Genomic DNA, 27,553 nt, shown 5'->3' with positions numbered 1-27,553 from the left:
CTCAGCCTCAGCCACTCAGGCGGCGCAGAATGAGGGGCGCCGCCAGCCGCCCCCAACTTATATAAGCAACTTTTTTTTTTTTAAACCGCAACGGGCGCCGGGCGCCCCCTGCTGAATATAGGAGGAGGGGGGGGGGGAGAAAACATAAGTGCCGCCTCGCCTGCCCATATTACATTGCGGGCTGTCGGCCGCCCGGCGCCCCTGTTGCTATGGCGCCCTGTGCGGCCGCACAGCCCGCACACCCCAAAGGCCGGCCCTGCATATACCTAGATGATATCTTAATTTATTCGGCTGATCTGAAAACACATGAAGTACATGTCAGGCAAGTACTGCAGGTCCTACGGACGAATAAATTATATGCGAAAATTGAAAAATGTGTCTTCGCTGTTCAGGAAATACAGTTCCTGGGTTATCTATTATCTGCTTCAGGTTTCCGTATGGATCCTAGGAAGGTCCAGGCAATTTTAGATTGGGATCTTCCTGAGAACCTTAAAGCTCTACAACGGTTTTTGGGTTTCGCAAATTTCTATAGAAAGTTCATAAAAAATTATTCAGTGATCGTTAAACCCCTTACTGACATGACTAGGAAGGGGACTGATTTTTCTAAATGGTCTGACGCCGCTAAAATTGCATTTTCCTCTCTAAAAGAGAGATTTACCTCGGCACCTGTTCTAATTCAACCTGATGTCTCCCAGCCTTTTATTGTTGAAGTAGATGCGTCAGAGGTGGGAGTGGGGGCTGTATTGTCTCAGGGTCCGTCTCCTGGCAAATGGCGTCCTTGCGCTTTCTTTTCCAAAAAGTTATCTACAGCAGAAAAGAACTATGATATTGGAAATAGGGAACTGTTGGCGATTAAACTGGCGTTTGAAGAGTGGCGTCACTTCTTAGAGGGAGCAATCCACCCCGTCACGGTGATTACGGATCACAAAAACCTTCTGTACCTAGAATCGACTAAGCGTCTCACCCCTAGACAAGCTAGGTGGTCGCTATTCTTTACCAGATTTAACTTTGTAATCACCTATCGTCCTGGGGCAAAAAATACCAAGGCAGACGCATTATCTCGTAGTTTCCCTGGAGGGGGTAATGTTAGTGATCCGGTACCTATTTTACAAAGAGGAGTGGTTGTCTCTGCTGTACACTCTGTTCTAGAGGGAAAGGTGTTAGAGGCCCAGGGGGACGCCCCGGCCTCTTGCCCCTCAGAGAAATTGTTTGTACCGTTAAACCTGCGTCTTGAACTATTAAAGGAACATCATAATTCGGCACTTGCTGGGCACCCGGGTAGTAAAGCAACCTTGGAGCTATTGTCTCGTCGTTTTTGGTGGCCAAGGTTGCGTCAGGATGTAATGGATTTCGTGTCTACTTGTTCTACTTGTGCACGCGCGAAAGTCTCTCATACACGTCCAGCAGGGTCTTTATTGCCACTTTTCATCCCCAATAGGCCATGGACACATCTATCAATGGATTTCATCACTGACTTACCTTTGTCTGCGGGTAAAACAGTTATCTTGGTAGTAGTAGACAGGTTTAGCAAAATGGTACACTTTATTGCGCTACCCGCACTTCCTAATGCTAAGACTCTTGCTCAGGTGTTTATCAGTGAAATCGTGAAGCTTCACGGGGTCCCTTCCGATGTGGTTTCGGATCGGGGAACCCAGTTTATTTCTAAGTTTTGGAAAGCTTTTTGTTCCCGTTTGGGGGTACACTTGTCCTTTTCCTCAGCTTTCCATCCTCAGTCGAATGAACAGACTGAGCGTACCAACCAAAACCTAGAAACATATTTAAGGTGTTTTGTGTCTGAAAACCAAGAGGTGTGGTCATCATATTTACCGTTAGCCGAGTTTGCCATAAATAATCGCTGTCAGGAATCCACTGGCAAGTCACCATTTCTTGGTGCATACGGTTTTCATCCCCAATTTTGTACTTTCAAAGAGGGGGGGTCTTCTGGGGTTCCCGAAGAGGAACGGTTTTCTTCATCTCTTTCATCGGTATGGCAGAAGGTGCAAGCTAACTTGAAAAATATGAGTGGTAAATATAAATGCATGGCCGATAAGAAACGGTCGCCAGGTCCGGACCTAGGAGTGAATGACTATGTGTGGTTGTCTACTAGGAATATTAAGTTGAAGGTTCCCTCTTGGAAACTGGGTCCTAGGTTCATTGGTCCTTATAAAATAGTAGCCGTCATTAACCCTGTGGCTTTTCGCCTGGAGCTACCTCAGACTTTTAAGATCCATAACGTCTTCCATAAGTCGTTACTCAAGAAGTATGTTCCACCTCTAGAACCATCACCGCTGCCACCTCCTCCTGTTATTGTGGATGGTAATCTGGAGTTTCAAATATCCAGAATTGTTGATTCTCGTCGGGTCCGCCGCTCTCTTCAGTATCTGGTGCATTGGAGGGGTTACGGTCCCGAGGAAAGAATGTGGGTTCCAGCGTCAGAGGTAAACGCCAACAGGTTAATTCAGGCTTTCCATGCCTCTCATCCTGAGAGACCTGGTCCTGAGTGTCCGGAGGCCCCTCGTGAAAGGGGGGGTACTGTCACGAGGGTGTCAAGAGCCACGTCTGACTCCGTTATACCCGGGGTCAGGAAGTCGCAGCGGGTGGCTGCGCGCTCTATGTCTAAAGATCACGGTGTTTCTTAGTGATTGTTTTCTGTGTTTGCCTTGCTAATCCTTTTTGTCTCACTCAGGGATCCGTAGCTTCTCCTCCTCAGCTGTTTCTTGTCTGCCACTCCCAAACTCCTTATATTCTCCTCTCACACTTCTCGTGTTGCCAGTTATAGAGCTTCCTGCCTGGACATCTATGCTGACCCACTGGAGCTGAGTTTAATTAGTGATAAATGTTATTTTTTTTATTTTTACCTTTTTTTCACTTTTTTTGACCCAGACGCACTTTGACCCCAGTGGGTCTGATGTCTGTATAATACAGTACAGTACACAATATAGTGTGCTGCACTGTATTTTACTTACACTGTGTCTGAACAGATCTATGCCTTTAGCACAGATCTGTTCAGAACCATGGACAGCAGGATGCCTGAGAAGGCATCCTGTTGCCATGGGAACCTTCCCCGTCTGCTCAGTTGTGGCCACAACTGCGCAGATGGGGAAGAGTAAGGAGGGGGGCTCCCTCCCTCTGTCACCGCATCCTGTCCAGGGGCTGCAAAGGCATAGCAGCCACCCGATGGGAGAGGGAGGGAGCCCCCTCTTACTGTTAACCTTTTCTATACCGCGGTCCGTACAGACTGCGGTATGGAAAGGGTCAAATAGCTGACATCGCATCACAGATGTCAGCCATTTATAACAGGGTGTCAGCAATGTGCTGACACCCTGGTATACCCACTTGCCACCAACAATTATTCAAAGGGAGGCCTCCCGCACCGCCCGCAACCCACCCCCCCTGCACCCCGCCGACATGAAATCATTCAGGGGTGCGGGGGTGGGGGGGAAACATATATAGTTTAGGCATAAAAAAGTTTCTGATCCTCGCGGGGACCGCGAGGATCAGAAACTGCAAAAAGCACAGCAAAGCGCAGGTCTGAATTGACCTGCGATTTGTTGCGATCGCCGACATGGGGGGTCACGGGACCCCCTGCGCATTTAGCCAAGGTGCCTGCTTAATGATTTGAGCAGGCACCTTGTTCCGATCACCACCGGGCGGCAGTGATCGGAACAACACATGACGTCATGTGTCCTAAAGAGGTTAAAGCATATATGTTGTTTTTGTACATATTGCATGCAGCACAATGATTGTTCGGTAGAACACGAATTCTGAAATATTAGTAGATGTGATTATTATCTATATTGATCCGATTTTTATTTATTTTTTGTCTGAAATTCAATTCGACACATTTTAACTGGTTGCAGTATATAATACGAATTGGTGAAATTAGCATGCTTGTTTCGTTGGCGCACAATATTAGTAGCATGTATGTATGGTCCATGGAAAAACTCTATCACATGCAGATAGCACATAAATTTTCCTGCCACTAAATATATACCACACACACAATATATATAGAGATTCTATTTTATGACCAAGAGCTTTCTGAAAATGTAAATTTGGCTTTCAAAATTATTATTATTTTTTGGGGATATATGTTTAATATGAGGTTTACTAAAAATGTTTTGAATATATGCTTTCATCTTTATCCATCAGCAATTTCTTCTTCGGGGATATAACCGGACCAGGAAAAGAAAGGACAAAATGGAAATAGTACTGTCTCTTCAATCAGAGTTATATGTAAAATATGGAGTGTGACATGATATACCAGCCATCCCAAAAAAATGGTGTGACATCAAGCGTCAACACTATGATCAAGTACTAAAGCATAGTAAGCGATTATGCCCAGGTACAATGCTTACATGAATTTGGTCCCTCTCTCTACAACACTCTGTAATGTATATATACAGTAATGCTGCTAATCCATACAGATATAGTATGGTTAACACACTACCTCTTAACTCAAATTTATTAACTCATTACGTTTTTACATCACAAAACAAAATCCATTTAAAAAAAAATCTTGACGCGTAACATTTTATTTAGTTTACATAACATGCCTCATTTGTGTGTTAACTTTACCACATCCGTATTTTATCCTTTTACAAATGATTACTTAATATTATTTTTGACATGTACAAAATCATCCGGTTACGTCATACATCTCTCCCTTGCTGTGATTGTATACATATATAGTGTTATACACACACAGCGCGGTACAGATGTATGATGTCACCGGATGATTTAATACGTTTCACACACACATAAACATATATATACTGTACATCAACAGCAAACATCTTTCAGTATTCCAGTGAAAGTCCCTGTCCATTACATACATCCCCCTCGAGTATATATACACTCACCTAAAGAATTATTAGGAACACCATATTAATACGGTGTTGGACCCCCTTTTGCCTTCAAAACTGCCTTAATTCTACGTGGCATTGATTCAACAAGGTGCTGATAGCATTCTTTAGAAATGTTGGCCCACATTGATAGGATAGCATCTTGCAGTTGATGGAGATTTGAGAGATGCACATCCAGGGCACGAAACTCCCGTTCCACCACATCCCAAAGATGCTCTATTGGGTTGAGATCTGGTGACTGTGGGGGCCATTTTAGTACAGTGAACTCATTGTCATGTTCAAGAAACCAATTTGAAATGATTCGAGCTTTGTGACATTGTGCATTATTCTGCTGGAAGCAGCCATCAGAGGATGGGTACATGGTGGTCATGAAGGGATGGACATGGTCAGAAACAATGCTTAGGTAGCCCGTGGCATTTAAACAATGGCCAATTGGCACTAAGGGACCTAAAGTGTGCCCAGAAAACATCCCCCACACCATTACACCACCACCACCAGCCTGCACAGTGGTAACAAGGCATGATGGATACATGCTCTCATTCTGTTTACGCCAAATTCGAACTCTGCCATTTTAATGTCTCAACAGAAATTGAGACTCATCAGACCAGGCAACATTTTTCCAGTGTACAACAGTCCAATGTTGGTGAGGTTGTGCAAATTGTAGCCTCTTTTTCCTATTTGTAGTGGCGATGAGTGGTACCCGGTGGGGTCTTCTGCTGTTGTAGCCACCTTTCTTTCCCATTCTGACATTCAGTTTGTCTTGACCAGGAGATTGTCTTGACCAGGACCACAACCCTACATGTATTAAAGCAACTGCCATGTGATTGGTTGACTAGATAATCTCATTAATGAGAAATAGAACAGGTGTTCCTAATAATTCTTTAGGTGAGTCTGTGTATATATATACACACACACACCAGTAAATTCACCTCATAAACCAATAATTCAATGCTATATGAGAGGTTAAGATTGTAATAGGTGAAAGGTATGGGAGATCAGACATTAGTGATGTAAACTGTTGATTTGACATGGAGGCCTAACATTAACCGCTGAATAGACCTGCGATAAACTGTGGATAAATAGAATTTAACAATCAGGCTGCAGATCATGAATATGTGGCTTGGGAGACAGTATAACGCTGACAGCCACCAAAAGTAACTTACCCAACATAGCACCATCCAATAACCCCACATCTAATTGCAGAACTGTTGTTTAGTTCCCTAAACTGTCAATAACCCAGCCACAATACCCTATAGCACATCCTCCTAACAAATTCCCTGTTACCTCATCGTACCTTGTAACTTCGACTAGTTCTACCTATCTATAACACTTGTTTTGGCATATTATAAAACCACAAATTGAGGAAAATACACCATGTGGATAATCATAATCCCAAACAGATCAATCAATCTCAGAATTTCTTGATCTATTACTTTGTTATGCATTCTGAGTTTTTGGTCTAAATTCTAAACATTGTGTGATTATTTACAGGGATTCCCGTTCCATCGACAAAACGACGAAGACCCAAAAGACCTGTTGTGAACGTGGTGCAAGTGTCAATGGATGAAGAGTCAGAGGAGCAGTCGGAGGGAGAGCAGGCCAGACCCTCTGCAAATGTCTTGGCCACTACCCCCCCTGATGTCTGCACTTCCCCCCTCTGATGAGTCGGAGGAGCAGTCGGAGAGAGAGCAGACGGGACCCTCTGCAAATGTCACTCCCCCCTGATGTATGCACAATGGTGGAATTCAAGGTGGAGGAGGCCAGACCTTCTCATTCACCAGAATCTAACCACCCATGTCAAGAAGAAGAGGAAGAGGGAGCGGTGGTCTACACCCCCTACTAGGAGGGTAAATATGGGCATGCATCAAAATAATTCTGTATACATGCATCACACGATCCCCCTCACCCCCCTTCAACTCTGGAGCTAAAATGCACATGTGTAAGAAATCTAAACTATAGCCGACCTTATTAACATGGCTGTATGTTTACCTGAGCAGCCTTTGCACCCCGATTAGCAAGCGACTACGCCTGGGGCCCAGGGCTTTGTTGTTACATAATAGTACGTCCCTGTGCGTCAAGTCACTTCCCACTGTGGCTTAATAGTAAATTGGTCGGTTGGTAATTGTTTATAATTGCCTACAATGAGGGGGTCAACATAAACGGCGCATGACCGTTGTTTAGGTCTGCATTCGAGCTGCAGTTTTTACAGCTTGGATATGGACCCATTCAATTCCATGGTGCCAAAAAAGATACGGTCTGCAATCCGTGTGCTGTCCCCATCCGTAGCTCTGTTATGTGTTGCCTAGAAAAAATATTACCTGTCCCATTGTTGTCCTTTTTGCGGACAAGAATATGCAGTTATTGAAATGGCTAATTGCATAATGCACAGGGAAGCCTTATGGGTTTTTCAGATACACCATTTACGCGCCATGTAAAACACACAACGGTCGTGTCCATGTAGCCTAAGGCCCCTTGCACACAATCGTATGCCCTCCGAGACATACGGTTCATGAGCATGCCATATGTCCCGGAGCGGCATACAACGTGCTCATGGGAGCGCGCAGCATTATAGGTTACTATGCCAATAATGTATATTAACCATAGGTTACTATTGATGCTGTGTGCATCGGCCACCCACAGGACGATTGTCCTGCACTCATATGAACAGAGGACTATAGTTCCACGGGCAGCAGAGTATCATAGTATCATAGTATCTCAGATGCTGTCTGATGGTTATGAGCCTGTAGTCAGCACCAGTAAGGGCCTTCATTTGGGTCGAGGATCGTCCAGTGTCTTGACAGACAGCCAATTGGATCCTCCGGCTCAGTGCTAATGACATTTTTTTGGGTCTTCCACTTGACTTTTTTGTTCCATAACCCTCAGGATCATTTAAGAAATTCCAAATGATTGTCTTACTGCGTCTCACCTCAGCAGCGATGGCACGCTGTGAGAGACCCTGCTTATGCAGTTGAACAACCCAACCACGTTCAAAAAGGAAGAGTTTTTTTTTGCCTTTGCCATCACAACGTGTGACTACCTGACAGAAAATGACAAGGAATCCACATCTTTGCACAGATTTGGCCTTTTAAAGGCATGTGGTCCTAAAATTTGGATCAGCTGAAAAACAGCCTGTTTCAGTTTAATCGTTATTTTCAATTAATTGAATGCTCAAAAAATGTTTTGTCTCACTCTCATTTCTTCTTGTTGCATGTTGAAGCTCCACTTGGAACCTTGTTTAGATCCAACAATGTAAAAAATGATATTTTGCCATTTTTCAAGTGGTCTTAAACTTTTGATCAGGACTGTACTTTCTTTAGGCCTCATGCACACGACAGTTTATTTTCATAAACAAATGATTACTGAATATGCAAGAATATGCAGTTATTGAAATGGCTAATTGCATAATGCACAGGGAAGCCTTATGGGTTTTTCAGATACACCATTTACGCGCCATGTAAAACACACAACGGTCGTGTGCATGTAGCCTAAGGCCCCTTGCACACAATCGTATAGCCACCTTTCTTTGCAAGGACACTCAAAAGCCTGCCATCCATGGATTCTGTCAGTGTTTTGATCTGTTCACCATCAACATTGCGTGCAGCAGCAACCACAGCCTCCCAGACACTGTTCAGAGAGGTGTACTGTTTTCCCTCCTTGTAAATCTCACATTTGATGATGGACCACAGGTTCTCAATGGGGTTCAGATCAGGTGAACAAGGAGGCCATGTCATTAGATTTTCTTCTTTTATACCCTTTCTTGCCAGCCACGTTGTGGAGTACTTGGACGCGTGTGATGGAGCATTGTCCTGCATGAAAATCATGTTTTTCTTACCTTGCAGACTTCTTCCTGTACCACTGCTTGAAGAAGGTGTCTTCCATAAACTGGCAGTAGGACTGGGAGTTGAGCTTGACTCCATCCTCAACCCAAAAAGGCCCCACAAGCTCATCTTTGATGATACCAGCCCAAACCAGTACTCCACCTCCACCTTGTTGGCGTCTGAGTCGGACTGGAGCTCTCTGCCCTTTACCAATCCAGCCACCTGGCCCATCAAGACTCACTCTCATTTCATCAGTCCATAAAACCTTGGAAAAATCTGTCTTGAGATATTTCTTGGCCCAGTATTGACTTTTTAGCTTGTGTGTCTTGTTCAGTGGTGGTCGTCTTTCAGCCTTTCTTACCTTGGCCATGTCTCTGAGTATTGCACACCTTGTGCTTTTGGGCACTCCAGTGATGTTGCAGCTCTGAAATATGGCCAAACTGGTGGCAAGTGGCATCTTGGCAGCTGCACGCTTGACTTTTCTCAGTTCATGGGTAGTTATTTTGCGCCTTGGTTTTTCCACGCGCTTCTTGCGACCCTGTTGACTATTTTGAATGAAACGCTTGATTATTCGATGATCACGCTTCAGAAGCTTTGCAATTTTAAGAGTGCTGCATCCCTCTTCAAGATATCTCACTATTTTAGACTTTTCTAAGCCTGTCAAGTCCTTCTTTTGACCCATTTTGCCAAAGGAAAGGAAGTTGCCTAATAATTATGCACACCTGATATAGGGTGTTGATGTCATTAGACCACACCCCTTCTCATTACAGAGATGCACATCACCTAATATGCTTAATTGGTAGTAGGCTTTCGAGCCTATACAGCTTGGAGTAAGACAACATGCATAAAGAGGATGATGTGGTCAAAATACTCATTTGCCTAATAATTCTGCACGTAGTGTAGTGTATTTGCGCATGCAAAAATCATATTGCCGATATTTTGCATTGAAAAAAAGTAATGAATGGAGATCGCAAATTCGAATAATACATCTGGTATGTTACTGTCCATGTTGTGGGACTATTTGTACACTTCTAGTAATTATTTATTGGCTGCAAATATGAGCTGAAGGTTTTTCAGGGTCGCCTGCAAATGCGCGGTGCGGGCCGGGAATCGTCGCAGCAGAAGTTCGTCACCAGCCTGCCAGCCAATGATCATCGCTGGCAGGCTGGTGACTTTTAAAAAATTTAATCACAAGCCATATAACACACTATATTTATAAATATAGTGTGTTAAATGGCTTCTGTGCTCTCTGCTGGTTCCTTTTCGTCGGTTGGTTCCAGCAGAGAGCACAGATAACTGTAAGTGCACAAAACACAACACATTTAGCCCCAGGTCACCCCCCAATCACCCCAATTAACCCCTTGATCACCCCTGTCAATCACTAGTGAAAGGGAAAAAAGTCATCAGTGTAAACTGTCGGTTAGCCCCCAGCCCACCACACCGCAGTCACTGATTCGCTGATTAGCGTACCGCTAATCAGCATTGCTACTTTTATAGAAACTGTAAGTGATCAGAACTGATCACAGTCAGATCTATAAATAGTATTAGTGTCACCTTAGTTCGCCCTCCACCCAAAACGCAGTGTTTGCCCGATCAGGCCTGATCGGTCGCCCACATGTGCGTTCACCCACGCCCGCCCTGCCGCAGTGACAATTTTTTTTTATCACTGCGCAATCACTACACAAGTGCTGTGGCGATAAAAAAAAATCTGTTTTGATATTTTTTATCAATCGCAGCGGCTTCCTGTACTTCGCTAGCCTTCCATTAGTAAGACAGGCTTGCTTTTTGTCTTGGGTAGTCTCAGGAAATACCCCCTAAATTTAGTTGACCAAATGGCAAGTAAGGGGTATTCTTCTTAAGAGGACTACAGGCTTCTGACCCAGTCAGCTGAGGAATGGGAACCCTCATCTGACAAATCCAGCGGGTCAGAATATGAACCTGTAGAAAGCAGTGGCAGTCTGACCCAAAGTTCGGACGATGAGGTTGAGGTTCCTGATACCACCAGGCGTACCCGGCCCCGTGTTGCTAGACCACAGGTTGCGCAGGTTCCGCTTCAAGGGCAGCAGAGTGGGGCTGGAGCTGTCGGATTACGTGGTGAGGCATACACCAGCAGCGCAGCCCATCCTGGACCTAGTACCAGCACTGCCGTACAAGATGGTGAAGTGGCGAGCACCAGAAGGGCAGTTGAAGCTGGTACGGTGGCACATGCATTAGTTCCCCCGTCGCAGCCACCGGACAGACAGGCCCGTAGAGCCCCTAGAGTCCCTGAGGTGCTGGAAAACCCTGATTGGCAGCCCCCAACTTCAGCCACACCATTAGTTCCCCCTTTCACCACCCAGTCTGGAGTTCGGGTTGAGACAGCTCAGATCGGATCGGCACTTTTTTTTTTTTAGCTGTTCTTGACTGCGGAGCTCTTGGACTTAGTCGTGGCAGAAACAAAACCAGTATGCCACTCAAATTTATAGCCGCCAACCCGGAAAGCTTTTATGCCCAGTCTTTCCGGTGGAAACCCGTCCAAGTTTCTAAATGTTAAACTTTTCTGGGCCTTCTCCTCATCATGGGCCTGACAAACAAGCATGAATTGCTGTCATATTGGTCCACAAACCCAATTCATCACATGCCCATGTTCTCTGCTGCCATGTCCAGGACACGATTTGAGACCATCCTGTGTTTCCTGCACTTTAGTGACAACAGCACCTCTCGTCCCAGATGTCACCCAGCTTTTGACCGTCTCCACAAAATTCGTCCCCTCATAGACCACTTTAACACCAAATTTGCAGATTTGTATACCCCTGAGCAAAACATCTGCATAGACGAGTCGCTGATACATTTTACCGGGTGCCTTGGCTTCAAACAATACATCCCAAGCAAGTGCGCCCGGTATGGGGTCAAATTGTATAAGCTCTGTGAAAGGGCCACAGGCTATACGCAAAAATTTTGAATATATGAGGGTAAAGATCAGACCCTGGAGCCGGTCGGTTGCCCTGACTACCTGGGGAGCAGTGGGAAGACAGTCTGGGACTTGGTGTCACCCTTATTTGGCAAGGGGTACCATCTTTATGTGGACAATTTTTACACAAGTGTGCCCCTCTTCAAGCATTTGTTTCTAGAACAGATTGGCTGCTGTGGCACCGCGCGACCTATTCGCCGGCGCTTCCCCCAACGGCTCGTTACCACCCGTCTTGCAAGGGGGGAGAGGGCTGCCTTGTGTAACGAAGAACTGCTCGCGGTGAAAAGGAGAGACAAGTGTGACGTTTACATGCTCTCCTCCATTCACGCAGACATGACAATCCAAATTGAACGAGCAACCAGTGTCATTGAAAAGCCTCTCTGTGTCCACAACTATAATTTGCTCATGGGAGGGGTGGACTCCTTATTTACTTTCCCGCAGGACCAGACGCTGGTATAAGAAGGTGTCTGTATATCTAATTCAATTGGCGATGTACAATAGTTTTGTTCTTAACAGTAAGGCTGGGAGAACACGATCCTTCCTCAAATTTCAGGAAGAGATCATCGAGAACCTCCTGTATCCAGGAGGTTCCGTGGCCCCAACCACCAGTGTAGTGAGCCGTCTACACGAGCGACATTTCCCCAATGTCGTTGCTGGTACCTCAACCCAAGCGTCACCCCGAAAAAGATGTTGTGTCTGTAGCAGGAGTGGAATAAGGCGTGACACCCGCTATTTCTATCCTGACTGCCCTGACCACCCTGCCCTATGCTTAGCGGAGTGTTTCCGCAAGTACCACACACAGGTACACTTAGTATAGGGATTGCGTTACACAGGGCAGGCACACAGGGCTCTTAGGGCCCTTTCACACATAGCTGCTGCAAACCTCTCCTTTCACCTGGGACAAAGTGCGTAATGTACTTCGCCACATCTCTGGGTGATTTGTGCTTTGCACATTGTCCCATGGGGAAGGAGAGGTTAAGCAAAAAAGGTAATGTTCCAAAAGTTCAATAAAGTTTATAAAAGTTAATGTTCTGTTTCAAATGTTATGTAAAGTTAAGGTTAATAAATGTTTTATTTTTTTTTTACCTTCTAGGTGGACCAACCTATTGACCAGCTGCAGCAGATGTGCATTCTGACAGAAGCATTGCTGTCAGATTACACAAAAGTCGGTGTATGCGGCGCTGCAAGACGAGATTTCTCCTCTGCAGTAAAAAAGATACGTTTGCCGAGGCTTATGAGCTGAGGGGCGGTGTTCATATACTTTGGCAAACACTTTGTATATAAAAAAAAAAAACTAATAAAATTCCGGCAATGATTTATTCATCCACATCGATTGATTTGAATGGAGAAATCGGGTTTGCCAGGGCATACGGGCTGAGTGGGTTTGGATGTTGGGTGGAGCTCCTATGTCCTGGCAGACGCCTTTCCCCTCGTTTTTTTTTTTTGCACATTTTTTGGCAGAGATTTTTTCATCCACATTGATCGATGCGAATGAAGAAATCTGTGCCGTTCATTTTTTTCTTTCAGCCCAGAGGCTGAACGAAAAAAATAATCTCATTACCCGTATGCTCAATATAAGAAGAATAGCAGAAACTCCTAATGCTGGCCATACATGTAATAATTGTGGAGACCCTCAAATGCCAGGCAGTACAAACACCCCACAAATGACCCCATTTTGGAAAGAAGACACCCAAGGTATTTGCTGAGGAGCATATTGAGTCCATGAAAGATTGAACTTTTTGTCCCAAGTTAGTGGAAAGGGAGACTTTGTGAGAAAAAAAACAAAAAAAATAAATTTCCGCTGACTTGTGCCAAAAAAAAAAAATCTTCTATGAACTCGCCATGCCCCTCACGGAATACCTTGGGGTGTCTTCTTTCCAAAATGGGGTCACATGTGGGGTATTTATACTGCCCTGGTATTTTAGGGGCACTAAAGTGTGAGAAGAAGTCTGGAATCCAAATGTCTAAAAATGCCCTCCTAAAAGGTACTCATTGGAATTTTGGCCCCTTTGCGTACCTAGGCTGCAAAAAAGTGTCACACATGTGGTATCGCTGTACTCAGGAGAAGTAGGGCAATGTGTTTTGGGGTGTATTTTTACATATACCCATACTCTAAAAGACAACTTTTCCCATTTTTTTATACAAAGTTGTCATTTGACAGAGATATTTCTCTCACCCAGCATGGGTATATGTAAAAATACACCTCAAAACACATTTCCCTACTTCTTCTGAGTATGGCGATGCCACATGTGTGACACTTTTTTGCACCTTGGGGTGTCTTCTTTCCAAAATTGTGTCACTTGTGGGGTATTTATACTGCCCTGGCATTTTAGGGACCCTTAAGCGTGAGAAGTAGTTTGGAATCCAAATGCGTAAAAATGCCCTGTGAAATCCTGAAAGTACTCATTGGAATTTGGGCCCCTTTGCGCATCTTGGCTGCAAAAAAGTGTCACACGTAAGGTATCGCCGTACTCAGGAGAAGTAGGGAAACGTGTTTTGGGGTGCATTTTTACATATACCCATGCTGGGTGAGAGAAATATCTCTGTCAAATGACAACTTTGTATAAAAAAATGGGAAAAGTGTAGTGCAGAATTGTAAAAAGTGGTCTGGTAATTAAGGCGGTTTAGGCTAGGGGAGCTGAGGTGGTTAAATAAGCACTCCTCCAATCAGACATTATCTCATCAATATAGATTAAAAACATATGATACGGACGGAATCATCTGTCTAATCACGGCCTCACAGGTAGGTGGGGGCACAGAGCGGCCGCGCAGTGGACAATTGCACGGGGGCTCATGCGCTCCCCAAATGGCAAAACAAGGAACTGGAGTAGCGCAGTAATCCCACAAGACAGATGATGGTCACGTGATGGCCCGTCACATGACCGTCGACATCAGAGGACCCAAAAGTGATGGCTCACATAACCGCAACCAGCGGTCACATGAGCAACATACACCGAGCAACACGGAAGACCTGATAACGTTGCGGTTATAAGGTGAGGACATGAATACCAGTGAAGAAGAAAGGGGATATTATTAGGAGATAAATGTACAAAGGTGCATCAATGCTCACAAATGGTATAAAGTGAGGACATGAATACTAGTTCAGAGGAAATGGGACATTATTAAAAGATAAATATGCAAAGGTGCATCAATGCGCACAAATGGATCGTACACAAAAAGACCAGAAAGGAAAAAAATAAAAACATAAAACTAGAGTGTTAAAGTGTAAGTAAGAAGCGATCATGACAGTGACAAAAGGAACAAAAAGTGATGACAAATGGCAAATAAATAAAAATAATGTGAATTCAAATAGTGATTTATTTTGCAAAAGTAACATTGGATCCCGCAACGTTCATGTCTTCAAACATTATAAAAGTCATGTCCAACCAGGCACACTCACGGTCATTATAGGGAGATGAATGCAGTCAATATATCCTAGGTATATAGAAAGGCATGATGAATAATAAATATTGTTTAGAAGAACACATCAAACAGCAAATAAACAAATATTCAAAGTGAAATGACTAAAAGAGCACTAATGATCATTGCAGAAATGGGGCGAAAGACAGAGCATCATTGAGGCCTTTGGGCTGCACGGTACCTAAGGTCCAGATCCACTTAGTCTCACGTTGGGTCAAACATTTCATCACATTGCCCCCCCCCCCCTCGCATCCCCAGATCTACCTGATCAATTCCACAAACTTTCAAAAGCGAGGGATCACTGTCATAAAACTTTTTAAAATGTTTGGGGATGGGTTTGAGACTAATCAAATTGTTAGAGTCCTTAGATTTAATGATGTCCCGGACGTGTTCACAGACACATACTCTTAGTTCTCTGCTCGTCAAGCCAACATAAATTTTTTGGCACGGATAAGTAGCATGGTAAATGACCCCCTTAGTAACACATGAAATACAGTGAGCACTCTTTGGGGTAGATGAGGGGGAGGGTGACAGAGAGAAGGCTGAGGGAAGTGAGGTAGCTAAATGGGTAACAGAAAGTGGTTTAGAGGGAAGAGTGCCAGGGAGGCTAGCCCTTATCTGACACACCTCAACAAGTTTGCACGTTTGGCAGATGAGGGGGATGTCAGTCCAGGGACTGCAGCCGGACACTTCCTCTGCCAGTCAGGGGAATGTCAGCGCCAGTAAGCAGGGAACCAGGAGAGCAGGGCAGGCCAGACGGGTGATGGTAGTGGGAGACTCCATTATTAGGGTAACAGATAGGGCAATCTGTCACAAAGATCGTGATTGCCAAACAGTGTGCTGTCTTCCTGGTGCTAGAGTGGCAAATAACACCATATCACATGACTTCAGGAGGGATAGGTCATGCCAAACAAATTTAATCAGTTTATATGAGGAGTTAAGTTCTAGACTTGACAGCAGTGAATCAATGGATGTCATATATCTGGACTTCTCCAAAGCAGTTGACACTGTGCCACATAAAAGGTTAGTATATAAAGACTGTTGGTAAATAGGGACTAACCCACTAGGGGATGGGCCACCCGGTCATGCCTATTCACAACCCCATACCATTAAATAAGAGACCGACAACCATTTTACTTTTAATGCTGGGTGATGATCGGCCACAGCTTATTTTATTTAACGATAATACCATAACCGTAAATGGCGCAGTATGCCAGCCGCTGGCCTCCCAGCGGGCAAGTCTGCCTTGTGCCATAACCAAACTCCATACTGAATTATATACCGCCAGCTGTGACTTGTTCTCATATTGTAAATAACATCATGTACATTTATTTATCAACTTGCTTTTCTTATCTTTTTTTTTTTTTCTTTTTTCTTTTATTATTTTTCATTTTTTCATTTTTTTGAAAACCAAAAGAATACCTCACATGAGGAACCAACAGATGTCATCCGTCAAAACCATTCCATCCATGGGGAGGGCGGGTGGGAAACCAGCGCATCCACCGTCAAGAGGAAGTGGCAAGCTCACTCCCAGGAATATATATCCTCCAGCACCGCCCCCATTCCCACTGGATCATGGGAAGGCTCCAATTAACTCCTTATCATACTCCCCATAACTGCTCACAAACCCTTAAAGGGGCCATGACCCACATATCGTCTCGGGGCATAGGGGATCAGGAAGTACCCCCCCAGTCTCTTATCACCCTCCCTAGGCAGTCGGGTGCTCCCCAATGAGAATCCTTGGATTGGGAGAAAATATCTGTATGTGGGTAATTAACTGGCTGAGTGATAGAAAACAGAGGGTGGTTATTAATGGTACACACTCAGATTGGGGCACTGTCACTAGTGGGGTACCCCAGGAGTCAGTATTGGGCCCTAATCTCTTCAATATATTTATTAATTTTCTTGTAGAAGGCTTGCATAGTGAGATATAAATTTTCGCACATGACACTAAACTGTGTAAAGTAATTAACACTGAAGAGGACAATACACTTCTACAGATGAATCTGGATAGATTGGAGGCTTGGGCAGATAAGTGGCAGATGAGGTTTAACACTGAGAAATGCAAAGTTATTCACATGGGAAGGAATAATGCAAGTCACCCGTACATACTAAATGGTAAACACAGACATGGAAAAGGATCTAGGAATTTTAATAAACACCAAACTAAGCTGCAAAAATCAGTGTCAGGCAGCTGCTGCCAAGGCCCATAAGATAATGGGTTGCATCAAAAGGGGCACAAATGCGGGATAAGAACATAGTCCTACCACTTTACAAATTGCTAATCAGAACACACATGAAGTACTGTGTACAGTTCTGGGCTCCTGTGAACAAAGCAGACATAGAAGAGCTGGAGAGGGTCCAGAGGAGGGAAACTAAAGTAATAACTTGAATGGGGCAACTACAGTACCCTGAAAGATTATCAAAATTTGGGTTATTCGCTTTAGAAAAAAGACGATTGGGGGGAGATCTATTTACTATGTATAAATATATCAGGGGTCAGTACAGAGATTTATCCCATCATCTATTTATTCCCAGGACTGGGACTATGACAAGGGGATATCCTCTGCATCTGGAGTAAAGAAGGTTTGCACACAAACATAGAAGAGGATTCTTTATGGTAAGAGCAGTGAGACTATGGAACTCTCTGCCTGAGGAGATGGTGATGGTGAGTACAATAATGGAATTCAAGAGGGGCCTGGATGTATTTCTGGAGTGTAACAATATTACAGGCTATAGCTATTAGAGAGGAGTCGTTGATTCAGGGAGTTGTTAAAAATGTTTGAATTTTATTCTATATTTTTGTATATCTAGGATTGTAATGAGTTAACTTTTTCTCCTCCAAGTGCCTCCCACCCCTCTCTATGTTTCAAGACTGGAGAAGAGAGGGGTGGCCAAGAGCTGTGCTGTGGGCAGCTTCTGGTTTGTCATCTTTCTACAGATGTCCCAAGGGAGGTATATAGAGTGTGGAGGAATGCATGGTCCAATCATATGGGTTGATGATATATACATATTATTCACTGACTATAGAGAAGCACCACTTTGAAGTGTCGCATATGACGTATGCAGTATTCTTGTTAGGATAAACGCCATTACAAAATGGCGACGATAACCATATGTTTACATTAGTTCACATTCCAAAGTAGCGCGCAGAAGCCAGGGTGCTATCTCCTCTCTCTTATCTCTTCTTCTTTTGAGCCAATGAAATAATGCCTGGGCCTCAGAAACTACTTTCCTTTTTTGAAGATACATATACCACTTACTCTGTGTAATAAAAGTTAGAGATTGCTTTGACCAACTTCTGTGTCAGTGTCTAGTCTCTCAACCACGCGTGGATATTAACCCCTTGGGGGTACATTGATTTGGAGCACCAGAGTGTATCTCAAATGCTCTAATTTAGGGCTACTTTGACAAATGGCACCCCAGATGGAACCCCAAGCCAAAGGGAGCATCAACAGCCGACACTTAAGAGGCCCCAGGACTTGACGAACGGCAGAGAGGAGATGGCCGGCTTTAATAGAACGGTAAGAATATTCTTACCCGCCTTTCTGCCATTTAGTTTGTCACTTCATGTTGGCTTAGTCTGCTGTGAGGTGGTACCCATGTTAGTAAAGTAGTCGGTTAATATGCTGAAAGTCTGGGGTCCATAGAACCATAATCTGAATTGATAGATCACTATAGTGTGTATATGTGTTTATGTGTGTCAGTATGGTCCAAGGAGTGAATTGAGCATGGACAGTAAGACCACAGACAAAGGGAGGGGACAGTAACCTCCTTGTTTGGAAGGGAGCGCTGTAGCCCCGAGGTGTGGGACAAAGTACACTCCAGCTGACCTGGCCAGGAAGACAGTGGAGCCATATGATCCTTAGATAAGGGAAGACTGCGGAGATATTCTCCACCTGACCTGGCCCCCAGGAAGATGGTGGAATCTCATGACCCTTAGAAGGGAAGACTGCAGAGATATTCTCCACCTGACCTGACCCCCAGGAAGATGCGTGCGGAGCCCACCTGACCCCTGGAGCAGGGGAAGACGTGCAGGGAGTGCCAGCTGACTAGTCAGATGTGATAGTCAGATTTGAGCCAACCAGAGGGGAGGGTGAATACTTTGTCTGTGGAGGAAAGGGTTAAAGGTGCCTCTTTACTCCTCTGTTTTGTGTGTGTCAGTCTGAAATACTGCTGTTTAAATGGGTCAGTCCCAGTATTATGAAGAAGGAGAAAATACAGCCCCTAGCTAGTAGAGAGGGAGATTATAGGATGTGATATTAATGGAGAATTGAAAGTTAAAATGTGAAAAAGAATGTTAGAGAAAGTGTGGCCCCAGACAGCAGGTCTCCCGGCTGGCAACAGGGATGCAAATCTAAGAATCTGTGAAGTTAGAGCTTACAGACTGTGGGCATCAAAACTCCTATGATGTTGAGGGGGGGGAGTTCTAATGAGTGAGAAAACAGAGCAGTGTCAGGATGTTAATTGAGGGCACTAGCAAGAAAGAAAGTGCCCCAGTGTCTGCAATCAGAAAGGCGCTTGTGTTAAATGTTCAGAAATGAACTGGTTAAGTTTTGTTACCCTAATGATATGTGTGTGTTTAAATAGTGAAGATCCTAGCACTAGCATTATAGATTACAGCAGTAAAAGATGGTCAGTTAATGGAAGCATTGTATCCAGTGTGAGCTACAGAGATTCACTTTCCCCTGCCTTCACACAGAAACATTCCTGAGATAAGAGGAGCGGGCAAAGGGAAAGGGGGGAGGGAATGAGGGAATCATGTAGAAAGACAAAGAATTGTTCAATAATTTTCTTTTTTCTTTCCCAAGCAGTGTAATGTGGGAATCCAGCTTTAACAAAATGACTGTATGATTATAACATGTATATTGTCTTCTTATAAGAGTTGATTAATCTCAGAGTGAAGACCAGAAGACATTGGAAAAAAACAGCACAACAGAGAACATCAGCAATTCTGGGTGTGGTGTGGCTATCTGTTTCCAGGAAAGCTGTGTTTGTCTGTGCTGCAAGTTTTGGGATGAAACAAAGAAAGCTATGTGGCTGGGTTGGAAAACATAAATGATTCAGTGGAATGTGAATGGGTGTGGCTTTGAGTTGTAGTTGAGGCGAAAATGTGTGAAGACTGATGGATGTTTTTATCAGAGCTGTGAATGCAATTCATATTTTATGTATGAGAGCTAGAGATGTCGCCAACATAAAATTTTCCGTTCGCGAACAGCGAACGCGAATTTTCGCAAATTACTTCAATGGGCAGGCGAAATTTTAAAACCCACAGGGACTCTTTCTGGCCACAATAGTGACTGAAAAGTTGTTTCAAGGGGACTAACACCTGGACTGTGGCATGCCGGAGGGGGATCCATGGCAAAACTCCCATGGAAAATTACATAGTTGACACAGAGTTGGATTTTAATCCATAAAGGGCTAAATGACCTAACAATCCAATTTTTTTTGAACAACGTGGTTTAAAACATCCAGTGTGTGTATACGATCAGGTATGATGTTGTATCGATCAGGTAGTGTAAGGGTTACGCCCTCTTCACAGACATTGACAGACCAAACTCCCCATTTAATGCACCGCAAACCACCGCAAACAGTCCATTTGCCCAACCGCAAACTTCCCATTTTCACAAGGTTGGATACCAAGCTAGCCATGTCCCGATGATGTCATTGAAGGTTTCTTCCTCCACCCAGCCACGTACAACACCAAGGATCCCGGAAAGGTGAATTGAATAGATTTTTCGAATGGGGAGATGGTTAAAAAACGCTGGCTCCCTCCCCTTTGTTTGAATCCACGGTCACTGCGTCTGTGCCGTGCAATTTACTGTCCCACCCGATATGAGTGCTATTTTCTATAGTTCTCTCTTCTCATCAGTTTAATCCCTGTTACGTCCCCAATCTGGGGTCCATTTATTAAATAGATTTTTCGAATGGGGAGATGGTTAAAAAATTTCTGGCTACCTCCCCTTTGTTTGAATCCACGCCACGGTCACTGCGTCTGTGCCATGTAATTTACTGTCCCACCCGATATGTGTGGTATTTCCTGTAGTTCTCTCTTCTCATCAGTTTAATCCCTGTTACGTCCCCAATCTGGGGACCATTTATTAAATAGATTTTTCGAACGGGGAGATGGTTAAAAAATTGCTGGCTCCCTACCCTTTGTTTGAATCCACGCCATGGTCACTGCGTCTGCGCCGTGCAATTTACTGTCCCACCCGATATGAGTGCTATTTTCTGCAGTACTATTCTCATCAGTTTAATCCCTGTTACGTCCCATATCAGGGTGGGATCGCCTTTTGTGAAAAAAAATTTAGGCCGGGTATCTTCGACTGCCTTCACAGTGACAGACCAAACTCTGATACACCAAACTGAATTGATTTTAGGAACTGGGAGATGGAAAAAGCAGCTTGGTCAGTTCTCTTACTCCCAAGTTGGGGCACTGCGCGTGCACGTAGCAATGTGCTGTGAAGAGTGGTGTCTTAACTAGTCCTATTCCTATCAGTTTAATCCCTGTTACGTTTCCTATCCGGGGACGTACCCATGTGGCATCCACGGACACATAGTCATCATCAACCGCTTCACTTGTATCTGACACCTCAGCAAAGGAAGCAGCAGCGGGTACAACATCATCATCATCATCACACTGTACGTCCATGTGTGTAATGCTGCCTGACTGAGACATATCCCTGTTATCTACATCCCCTGGCAATAATGGTTGCGCATCACTAATTTCATCCAACTGATGTGTAAATAACTCCTCTGAGGGATCAAGTGAAGCGGCTGTGGTGGCTGTGGTGGTAGTGGTGGTGGTGGCAGGCGGGAAAGTGGTGACCAAAGCTGAGCTGGAGGAGGATGGTGCGTCAAGGTTCTTAGCGGATAGAGTTGAGCGAACACCTGGATGTTCGGGTTCGAGAAGTTCGGCCGAACATCCCGGAAATGTTCGGGTTCGGGATCCGAACCCGATCCGAACTTCGTCCCGAACCCGAACCCCATTGAAGTCAATGGGGACCCGAACTTTTCGGCACTAAAAAGGCTGTAAAACAGCCCAGGAAAGAGCTAGAGGGCTGCAAAAGGCAGCAACATGTAGGTAAATCCCCTGCAAACAAATGTGGATAGGGAAATGAATTAAAATAAAAATTAAATAAATAAAAATTAACCAAAATCAATTGGAGAGAGGTTCCATAGCAGAGAATCTGGCTTCCCGTCACCCACCACTGGAACAGTCCATTCTCAGATATTTAGGCCCCGGCACCCAGGCAGAGGAGAGAGGTCCCGTAACAGAGAATCTGTCTTCATGTCAGCAGAGAATTAGTCTGCATGTCATAGCAGAGAATGAGGCTTCACGTCAGCCACCACTGCAACAGTCCATTGGCATATATTTAGGCCCAGCACCCAGGCAGAGGAGGGAGGTCCCGTAACAGAGAATCTGTCTTCATGTCAGCAGAGAATTAGTCTGCATGTCATAGCAGAGAATGAGGCTTCACGTCAGCCACCACTGCAACAGTCCATTGGCATATATTTAGGCCCAGCACACACACAGGCAGAGGAGAGAGGTCCCGTAACAGACAATCTGGCTTCATGTCAGCAGAGAATCAGTCTGCATGTCATAGCAGAGAATGAGGCTTCACGTCAGCCACCACTGCAACAGTCCATTGGCATATATTTAGGCCCAGCACACACACAGGCAGAGGAGAGAGGTCCCGTAACAGAGAATCTGGCTTCATGTCAGCAGAGAATCAGTCTGCATGTCATAGCAGAGAATGAGGCTTCACGTCAGCCACCACTGCAACAGTCCATTGGCATATATTTAGGCCCAGCACCCAGGCAGAGGAGGGAGGTCCCGTAACAGAGAATCTGTCTTCATGTCAGCAGAGAATTAGTCTGCATGTCATAGCAGAGAATGAGGCTTCACGTCAGCCACCACTGCAACAGTCCATTGGCATATATTTAGGCCCAGCACACACACAGGCAGAGGAGAGAGGTCCCGTAACAGAGAATCTGGCTTCATGTCAGCAGAGAATCAGTCTGCATGTCATAGCAGAGAATGAGGCTTCACGTCAGCCACCACTGCAACAGTCCATTGGCATATATTTAGGCCCAGCACACACACAGGCAGAGGAGAGAGGTCCCGTAACAGAGAATCTGGCTTCATGTCAGCAGAGAATCAGTCTGCATGTCATAGCAGAGAATGAGGCTTCACGTCAGCCACCACTGCAACAGTCCATTGGCATATATTTAGGCCCAGCACCCAGGCAGAGGAGGGAGGTCCCGTAACAGAGAATCTGTCTTCATGTCAGCAGAGAATTAGTCTGCATGTCATAGCAGAGAATGAGGCTTCACGTCAGCCACCACTGCAACAGTCCATTGGCATATATTTAGGCCCAGCACACACACAGGCAGAGGAGAGAGGTCCCGTAACAGAGAATCTGGCTTCATGTCAGCAGAGAATCAGTCTGCATGTCATAGCAGAGAATGAGGCTTCACGTCAGCCACCACTGCAACAGTCCATTGGCATATATTTAGGCCCAGCACACACACAGGCAGAGGAGAGAGGTCCCGTAACAGAGAATCTGGCTTCATGTCAGCAGAGAATCAGTCTGCATGTCATAGCAGAGAATGAGGCTTCACGTCAGCCACCACTGCAACAGTCCATTGGCATATATTTAGGCCCAGCACACACACAGGCAGAGGAGAGAGGTCCCGTAACAGAGAATCTGGCTTCATGTCAGCAGAGAATCAGTCTGCATGTCATAGCAGAGAATGAGGCTTCACGTCAGCCACCACTGCAACAGTCCATTGGCATATATTTAGGCCCAGCACCCAGGCAGAGGAGGGAGGTCCCGTAACAGAGAATCTGTCTTCATGTCAGCAGAGAATTAGTCTGCATGTCATAGCAGAGAATGAGGCTTCACGTCAGCCACCACTGCAACAGTCCATTGGCATATATTTAGGCCCAGCACCCAGGCAGAGGAGGGAGGTCCCGTAACAGAGAATCTGTCTTCATGTCAGCAGAGAATTAGTCTGCATGTCATAGCAGAGAATGAGGCTTCACGTCAGCCACCACTGGAACAGTCCATTCTCAGATATTTAGGCCCCGGCACCCAGGCAGAGGAGAGAGGTCCCGTAACAGAGAATCTGTCTTCATGTCAGCAGAGAATTAGTCTGCATGTCATAGCAGAGAATGAGGCTTCACGTCAGCCACCACTGCAACAGTCCATTGGCATATATTTAGGCCCAGCACCCAGGCAGAGGAGAGAGGTCCCGTAACAGACAATCTGGCTTCATGTCAGCAGAGAATCAGTCTTCATATCATAGCAGAGAATCAGGCTTCACGTCACCCACCACTGTAAGAGTCAATTTTCATAAATTTAGGCCCAGAACCCAGGCAGAGGAGAAAGGTCCCGTAACAGACAATCTGGCTTCATGTCAGCAGAGAATCAGTCTTCATATCATAGCAGAGAATCAGGCTTCACGTCACCCACCACTGTAAGAGTCAATTTTCATAAATTTAGGCCCAGAACCCAGGCAGAGGAGAAAGGTCCCGTAACAGACAATCTGGCTTCATGTCAGCAGAGAATCAGTCTTCATATCATAGCAGAGAATCAGGCTTCACGTCACCCACCACTGTAAGAGTCAATTTTCATAAATTTAGGCCCAGAACCCAGGCAGAGGAGAAAGGTCCCGTAACAGACAATCTGGCTTCATGTCAGCAGAGAATCAGTCTTCATATCATAGCAGAGAATCAGGCTTCACGTCACCCACCACTGTAAGAGTCAATTTTCATAAATTTAGGCCCAGAACCCAGGCAGAGGAGAAAGGTCCCGTAACAGACAATCTGGCTTCATGTCAGCAGAGAATCAGTCTTCATATCATAGCAGAGAATCAGGCTTCACGTCACCCACCACTGTAAGAGTCAATTTTCATAAATTTAGGCCCAGAACCCAGGCAGAGGAGAAAGGTCCCGTAACAGACAATCTGGCTTCATGTCAGCAGAGAATCAGTCTTCATATCATAGCAGAGAATCAGGCTTCACGTCACCCACCACTGTAAGAGTCAATTTTCATAAATTTAGGCCCAGAACCCAGGTAGAGGAGAAAGGTCCCGTAACAGACAATCTGGCTTCATGACAGCAGAGAATCAGTCTGCATGTCATAGCAGAGAATCAGGCTTCACGTCAGCCACCACTGCAACAGTCCATTGTCATAAATTTAGGCCCAGCACCCAGGCAGAGGAGAGAGGTCCCGTAACAGACAATCTGGCTTCATGTCAGCAGAGAATTAGTCTGCATGTCATAGCAGAGAATCAGGCTTCATGTCAGCCACCACTGCAACAGTCCATTGGCATATATTTAGGCCTAGCACACAGGCAGAGGAGAGGTTCATTCAACTTTGGGTAGCATCGCAATATAATGGTAAAATGAAAATAAAAATAGGATTGAATGAGGAAGTGCCCTGGAGTCCAATAATATATGGTTATGGGGAGGTAGTTAATGTCTAATCTGGACAAGGGACGGACAGGTCCTGTGGGATCCATGCCTGGTTCATTTTTATGAACGTCAGCTTGTCCACATTGGCTGTAGACAGGCGGCTGCGTTTGTCTGTAATGACGCCCCCTGCCGTGCTGAATACACGTTCAGACAAAACGCTGGCTGCCGGGCAGGCCAGCACCTCCAAGGCATAAAAGGCTAGCTCTGGCCACGTGGACAATTTAGAGACCCAGAAGTTGAATGGGGCCGAACCATCAGTCAGTACGTGGAGGGGTGTGCACACGTACTGTTCCACCATGTTAGTAAAATGTTGCCTCCTGCTAACACGTTGCGTATCAGGTGGTGGTGCAGTTAGCTGTGGCGTGTTGACAAAAGTTTTCCACATCTCTGCCATGCTAACCCTGCCCTCAGAGGAGCTGGCCGTGACACAGCTGCCTTGGCGACCTCTTGCTCCTCCTCTGCCTTGGCCTTGGGCTTCCACTTGTTCCCCTGTGACATTTGGGAATGCTCTCAGTAGCGCGTCTACCAACGTGCGCTTGTACTCGCGCATCTTCCTATCACGCTCCAGTGCAGGAAGTAAGGTGGGCACATTGTCTTTGTAGCGTGGATCCAGCAGGGTGGCAACCCAGTAGTCCGCACAGGTTAAAATGTGGGCAACTCTGCTGTCGTTGCGCAGGCACTGCAGCATGTAGTCGCTCATGTGTGCCAGGCTGCCCAGGGGTAAGGACAAGCTGTCCTCTGTGGGAGGCGTATCGTCATCGTCCTGCCTTTCCCCCCAGCCACGCACCAGTGATGGACCCGAGCTGCGTTGGGTGCCACCCCGCTGTGACCATGCTTCATCCTCATCCTCCTCCACCTCCTCCTCATCCTCGTCCTCCTCGTCCTCCAGTAGTGGGCCCTGGCTGGCCACATTTGTACCTGGCCTCTGCTGTTGCAAAAAACCTCCCTCTGAGTCACTTCGAAGAGACTGGCCTGAAAGTGCTAAAAATGACCCCTCTTCCTCATCCTCCTCCTCCTCCTCCTGGGCCACCTCCTGTTCCATCATCGCCCTAAGTGTTTTCTCAAGGAGACATAGAAGTGGTATTGTAACGCTGATAACGGTGTCATCGCCACTGGCCATGTTGGTGGAGTACTCGAAACAGCGCAACAGGGCACACAGGTCTCGCATGGAGGCCCAGTCATTGGTGGTGAAGTGGTGCTGTTCTGTAGTGCGACTGACCCGTGCGTGCTGCAGCTGAAACTCCACTATGGCCTGCTGCTGCTCGCACAGTCTGTCCAGCATGTGCAAGGTGGAGTTCCACCTGGTGGGCACGTCGCATATGAGGCGGTGAGCGGGAAGGCCGAAGTTACGCTGTAGCGCAGACAGGCGAGCAGCAGCAGGATGTGAACGCCGGAAGCGCGAACAGACGGCCCGCACTTTATGCAGCAGCTCTGACATGTCGGGGTAGTTGTGAATGAACTTCTGCACCACCAAATTCAGCACATGCGCCAAGCAAGGGATGTGCGTCAAATTGGCTAGTCCCAGAGCTGCAACGAGATTTCGCCCATTATCACACACCACCAGGCCGGGCTTGAGGCTCACCGGCAGCAACCACTCGTCGGTCTGTTGTTCTATACCCCGCCACAACTCCTGTGCGGTGTGGGGCCTGTCCCCCAAACATATGAGTTTCAGAATGGCCTGCTGACGTTTACCCCGGGCTGTGCTGAAGTTGGTGGTGAAGGTGTGTGGCTGACTGGATGAGCAGGTGGAAGAAGAGGAGGAGGAAGCCGAGAAGGAGGAGGTGGCAACAGGAGGCAAAGAATGTTGCCCTGCGATCCTTGGCGGCGGAAGGACGTGCGCCAAACAGCTCTCCGCCTGGGGCCCAGCTGCCACTACATTTACCCAGTGTGCAGTTAGGGAGATATAGCGTCCCTGGCCGTGCTTACTGGTCCACGTATCTGTGGTTAGGTGGACCTTGCTACAGATGGCGTTGCGCAGTGCACACTTGATTTTATCGGATACTTGGTTGTGCAGGGA

General features: G+C 45.8%; 1 protein-coding gene across 1 annotated transcript in view; it reads left to right on the top strand.

Moving 5' to 3' along the window:
• Positions 1–6,407, top strand: part of LOC122931630 (omega-hydroxyceramide transacylase-like) — a 58,387-nt gene extending 51,980 nt beyond the window's left edge. The window contains exon 5 of the mRNA XM_044285707.1: positions 6,357–6,407. Within this exon, the coding sequence (XP_044141642.1) occupies positions 6,357–6,407 (51 nt within the window). The remainder of the gene's footprint in view (positions 1–6,356) is intronic.
• The last annotated feature ends 21,146 nt before the right edge of the window (positions 6,408–27,553 follow it).

The sequence above is a fragment of the Bufo gargarizans genome, chromosome 3 (assembly GCF_014858855.1).
Source record: "Bufo gargarizans isolate SCDJY-AF-19 chromosome 3, ASM1485885v1, whole genome shotgun sequence".
Taxonomy (NCBI): domain Eukaryota; kingdom Metazoa; phylum Chordata; class Amphibia; order Anura; family Bufonidae; genus Bufo; species Bufo gargarizans.
The sequence above is the reverse complement of the archived record's forward strand: the minus strand, read 5'-3'. Positions and strand labels throughout refer to the sequence as shown.